The sequence below is a fragment of the Solanum tuberosum genome, unplaced genomic scaffold, assembly GCF_000226075.1.
Source record: "Solanum tuberosum cultivar DM 1-3 516 R44 unplaced genomic scaffold, SolTub_3.0 scf00464, whole genome shotgun sequence".
NCBI lineage: Eukaryota > Viridiplantae > Streptophyta > Magnoliopsida > Solanales > Solanaceae > Solanum > Solanum tuberosum.
This window is the reverse complement of record NW_006239400.1, coordinates 168343-173857: the sequence shown is the minus strand read 5'-3', so window position 1 is coordinate 173857 and position 5515 is coordinate 168343. Positions and strand designations below refer to the sequence as shown.

Sequence of the window (5515 nt, the reverse complement as noted above, 5' to 3'; positions counted from 1 at the left end):
GGTGGGGGGGAATACGTATAGTCTCACCCTTATCTACACAATTTTTAAGCATTTATGGGTCACTCAACAGGAATTAGACTCTTTTCTTAGTTTTTTGTGTGTGTTTGTCAATGAACTCTTTGGTGAATTTTCGGGTACTCTTTTTTAAAACCTTTATAGGACCCTACGTATTGACCTGGGGGACAATACGTAGAGTCTCACAATGATTCCTGCCATTTTTTTTAGCATTTTGGGGCCACTCAACAGAAAATAGGCGATTTTTGTATAGCCTCACTATGATCCACGTTGTTATTTTTGCATTTAGGGGTCACTCAAGAGGAATTAGGCGATTTTCTCATTTATTTCGTGTGTGTTAGTCAATAAGTTTGGTGATATAATTTCTGGGCATTTTGTTTTCCAAAACCTTTAGAGGACCCTCCAGAATAATTTCGGAGAACAATACGTATAACCTCACCATTATTCACGTCATTTTTTTTAGCTTTTAGGGGTCATTCAATAGGAATATGGTAATTTTCACAATTTTTTGTGTGTAATGTCAATTAATTTTTTGGTGGTTTTTGGACACTTTTTTTCAAAAAATTTACAAGAACCTACGTAATGACTTGGGGAAACAATACGTATAGTTTCACCATGATCCACACTATTTTTTAGCATTTAGGGGCCACACAACAGGAATTAGATGATTTTCTCAGTTTTTCGTGTGAGTTAGTCAATGAATTTTTTGGTGATACGTTTTTCAGACACTTTTTTTCAAAACCTCTACCGGACCCTCAGTAATGACATGAGGGAACAATAAGTATAGCATCACTATGATCCATGCCATTTTCTTAGCATTTATGGGCCATTGAAGAGGAATTAGGCGATTTTCTCAGTTTTTCGTGTCTGTTAGTCTAATAATTTTTTTGATGATATGATTTTCAGACACTTTTTTCCAAAACTTTTACCGGACTTTTCATAATGATCTGAGGAATAATATGTATAGCCTCACCATTATTCACATTATTTTCTTTGGCCCTATGGAATGGAGATGATGGAGTCAATCCATAAGTTTTCATTTTATTTCTTTTGATGATGGCATTTATATAATTACATGAATATATTAAAAACCTACTTTGTGAGAGGAAAAAAAATAGAATTTGTACCTCTCTTCCTTGCCCAACACACCATTCCCGAACCAAGTGCTTTTTTACTCACAGCATCAGTCTTTCACTTCCAGTCCACTATACCATTTTCTTGAACAAACTGAATATTCTGAACAATAAAAACTCCATCAATGAATCCAGAAAGGTACAATAACAATAGCCAAACAAACCCCAGAAAAAGACCATTAGTAGAAGAACCTAACAATGACAAACAACCAATAACACTAAATTCCATGGTGGTAGCCATTGATCACAGCAATCTCTTTTACACAGTCTGTTCTATATGTGAAAAGACTCTACCTGAACCTTCTCCAAATACCCATATCTCCAATTCTTCTTCTTCATCATCATCTTCAATACCCTTTTGCAAAAATTGCAACTTTAACTCTGCTTCTTCTGGTTCCAAACGCCTCTTTCGTGTTCTTGTATGTGAATTTTTCTTTTTCTTTTTGTGTTGTTGTGTGCAATTTTGATGCTTTTTTGTTGGTTTTTGTCAAAGATTTGATTTTTTTCTGTGGGTGATTTTGGGTTTTTTTGCAGATGTCGATAGCTACTGAGAAAAGAGTGGTTGTGGTGATAATGTTTGATAGGGCGGCTAGGGTTTTGTTTGGTTGTTCTGCTGATGAGTTCTTTGATTTTGCCAAGACTCACCCTTTTGCTGGTAACTTTGATTAATCTCCCTTTTTCCCTCTTAATTTCGTTTTTTATCTTTTAAAGTTGCACTGATGCATCATTTAGGAGGTGTGTGATAGGCTGGTTATAGAGGTTTTTAGGAGAGGTAGAAGTAGGCTTAAAGAACTAGGGAGGTGATTAGATAAAATATACTAAAACACATATTTTGCTTACTACGACATTACCCTACACAAGGAGAGGTAGAAGTAGGCTTAAGAGGTGATTAGAAAGAACATGACACATTGTTTGCTTACTACAACATGACCCTACACAAGGAGAGGTCGAAGTAGGCTTAAGAAGGACTAGGGAGGTGATTAGAGAGAACATGACACATATTTTGCTTACTACGACATGACCCTACATAGGAAGGTATGAAAGGCGAGAATTAGGTTAGAAGGGTAGTGAGTAGTCGAGAGGTTGTCTATAGCGGGTTTTAGGAGAGGTAAAAGGACGTTTAAGAAGAATTGGGAAAGGTGATTAGACAAAACATGATATATCTTCAGCTTATTGAAGATTTGGGAAGGTATGGAGGTCAAGTATTAGGCTAGAAGGTAAGTAATCGAGTGTTGTTTTACTTTTATGTGGTTGAGACATGGGCTAGTCTACTCTCCTCATCTTCTCCTCATTTAGTAGTATTAGTTAGTATACCCAATGGGATTTTTCATTGGTCTGTTGTTGTTTTTACTATTTCCTGCGGCTTATTTTGTTTTGTTTCTCTTGCTATTTTGTTATCGTTATTTTCTTTTCAATCTGGCTTTGATTTCACTTCTCTTGAGTGGAGGGTCTATCGGAAACAACCTCTTCCAGTTTGCAGTTTGCAGTTTACAATGGCAATTTCACTTATGCTTGAAATTAGTCAATGGCATTGTTTGCAGGATATTTTTGGCTGCTATAATGAGATGCTGTAGAGAGTATACTAAAATATAATATGAAAGTCAGTTCCAAAGAAAACTTAGCCGTTATAGTGAAATGCTGTTAGAGACAGGTTTGATTGTAGTAGTAAATGAAAAGCACACTTTTTATACTTGCCTCTGTCATCAATAAGAGTTATAAATTTTGTTTTCCTTATGCTTTAGGAATTCTATGAAACAAAAAAGAATGAAAGAGGTAGGAGATGATGGGGGAATGTTTCTGTAGGAATTGAAAATTCTAATGAAACTTACTCCCTCTGTCCCAATTTATGGGATAACTCTTTTTATTTGGAGATGTCCCAAGATGGTTGACACTTGGCACTATTTTGTTGCCACACGACTTTCTTGACTTTCAAGTATTCTAATTTATTAATCTTATTCAAATTTCATATTTTTGTTGAAATGTTTCTCCATCTAACTATACTCCAACAATCATTTTATTATTTTCTTCTACTATTGCTAAATGTAATATATAAGTTCAATTAGTATCTTAAAATTCTCATGTTAAATGGAACAGAGAGTATTTGGTCATGGTCCATAAATTTTTTTCCAAGAATCTTATAATTGCATCTTACAGTGTTTTGTTGGGCCATATGAAGAGGATTCTGACTTTTTGAGAATTCTTTTATGCAGCCGCGTCTGCCGGTAATGCTTTGGAGGGAGAGATGTTGAAGATCACCTTGTCCCAACCAAAGAATGGAAATGCACGACATCTACGAGTGGTATCAGTTTTTCCATTGCGGACAGGTTTTCAGCCTGTGATCGAGACCTTGAGGGAACTATATCGAGCAAGAGGCGGTTCATAGCTATTGCATTCAGGTGTTTGTGTGTCAAATGTTCTTTTGAGCAGCCTTAATGTTTGTGTACATCTCCATCGTTCAATTGACAAAAAGAACATGAATGCATCTTTTGTTAAATATTAGTTTTCTCCTTTAAACACTACTCTGAGCTTAGAAGACCATGGGGTGCGCTTCCATTATTATAGTTATGTATCTTATGAAAGCTTTAAACGAAATGTGAAATTTAAGTCTTGGGTAGCATATCAAAGTTTGCTTGATGTGCCATCTAACAACATCAATAAACATGTGATTCTGTTCCCCATTCAGTATGTTCAGCTCAATGAGGATATCTAAGACATAAATAAACAATCTTGATGTATATGAATTGGTTTAACAGACCGGAAATGCATGGGGTCCAAGTTTATGGTCGTTCAAATTGGAGAAATTTTCTTCAAGTTTGGTATGTCGATACTGTCTGTTTCAGAGCCAGAGGAATAGGGGACCTGGATCCTGTGTAATCATCTAGGTTTATATTTAGCTGAATTGGTTGAACATACAGGACCTGTAGGCTATATTTGTTTTTTTCAAGCTAGTCCAATATTTAGTGTAGAATATGTCAATGCACAACCTGTACCAGAGTCGGAGGAATCAGGGCATTGTTCCAGCTGTTTATTTAAAAGTTTATCCTCTGACTGTGAAAATTTAACTGACGATCCTGCTGCTTGAATATCACCACTGAAGGGGTAAAAGTATGAAATATTTGCAAGTATTGAGCAATTCACTTTCAGCGTTGAAAGTGTTAGTTACCTGTTCTGCTGCTGCTGGGGAAAAATCAATCTGTTTTCTTCCCCGCAATGTTGGGATATGATCATATCAGTGTTAAGGCACAGAAAATACGGAAACAGCCAGTTCTTAACATCAGTTAAAGCTAGAATCAAAATTAGTTTCGTCAGTTCTTGTTGTATTGAATGGCTTGCCTGTTTATGCCCTTTTGTTATCCCCTGAATACTGTTCGATCACAGTGCTCCTTACAGGTTTGAAATGATTAATTGTTTTTACACCAGCGTGATCAACAGAATGCAAGATAGGAATAACAAATCATGAGAGTAAACAGTGTGTTTCACTATTTGTCATAATGCTTAATCCAATATCTTAGAAGAACATTCATCTGAAAAGGTGAAATGTATCTACATGACTTTCTATGTTTTGCTAATTTTATAAAGCTGGTAAATTGTTAATGTGTTTCAGTATGTGTGTTCTTGAATTGATTCTTCACAAGTTGCCATGAGTCCACCTCTGAAGCATTTCAAGTGCTGCCTTAGGTTGGTCCATTGGCACCATATGACCTGCATCGTGGACCTTGAGGAACATCAGTGGTCCATACTTCTTTTGAACACCTTTCTCCTCACCGTCTACTGTGAAAGAAACAGACGGTGCAGCCTCAAAGCCTTTCTGCCCAGACCATTCTACTGCATGCACCCAATTTGAGTTCCCTGTCCATTTCAAGAAACAATTGAGTTCATCTCTGTCCTTCGGGTGAGCACTCTTTGGTAAGCACTTTGTGCGCACCAGGTAAATCTCACACTGTGTAATAGCCTGTAAATCACACAAGGGATATAAACGACACTAGGAAACCCCTATGCGACAGACTCGACTCAAAAGACGATACTGAGCAGGGCTCGATCCCAAATGTCAATAATTCATTCTTATTTTTGCCTAAATCATATAAAGAATTCCAATCTACAAAAGCATTTGCCCTACACATAAAAAAAAAATGCACTTTGTATAGAGGTTTAATGCTCAAAAATATTGTTTTAGATCATATATTTCAAAAGCTTATTTTTTATTATTATTTCTTAAATTATGATAAAATAGTAAATGATAATTTTGTGAAAACCAATTTTGTCTAAAGGAGGGACTTTTAATAATGGATAAAAAGTTTAACCAACATTATTAAAGGTATTCGTACTTTTAATATAGTATTATACATAGATTAATCTAGTTGACTCAA

At 35.8% G+C, this 5515-nt stretch overlaps 1 protein-coding gene across 1 annotated transcript; it reads left to right on the top strand.

Annotated features, from left to right (window-relative positions):
- The first annotated feature begins 1093 nt into the window (after positions 1–1093).
- LOC102579188 (uncharacterized) lies at positions 1094–3909 on the top strand. The gene is made up of 3 exons (XM_006364094.2): positions 1094–1567; positions 1683–1803; positions 3359–3909. The coding sequence occupies exons 1-3, from the start codon at positions 1274–1276 to the stop codon at positions 3529–3531; spliced, it is 588 nt and encodes a 195-aa protein (XP_006364156.1). The 5' UTR covers positions 1094–1273; the 3' UTR covers positions 3532–3909.
- Positions 3910–5515: the final 1606 nt, after the last annotated feature.

Coding starts and splice junctions, on each gene's coding strand:
- LOC102579188 (XM_006364094.2), top strand. CDS start 1,274: ATGAATCCAGAAAGGTACAATAACAATAGCCAAACAAACCCCAGAAAA. Junction 1,568..1,682: donor AACGCCTCTTTCGTGTTCTT/GTATGTGAATTT, acceptor GTTTTTTTGCAG/ATGTCGATAGCTACTGAGAA. Junction 1,804..3,358: donor CAAGACTCACCCTTTTGCTG/GTAACTTTGATT, acceptor TCTTTTATGCAG/CCGCGTCTGCCGGTAATGCT.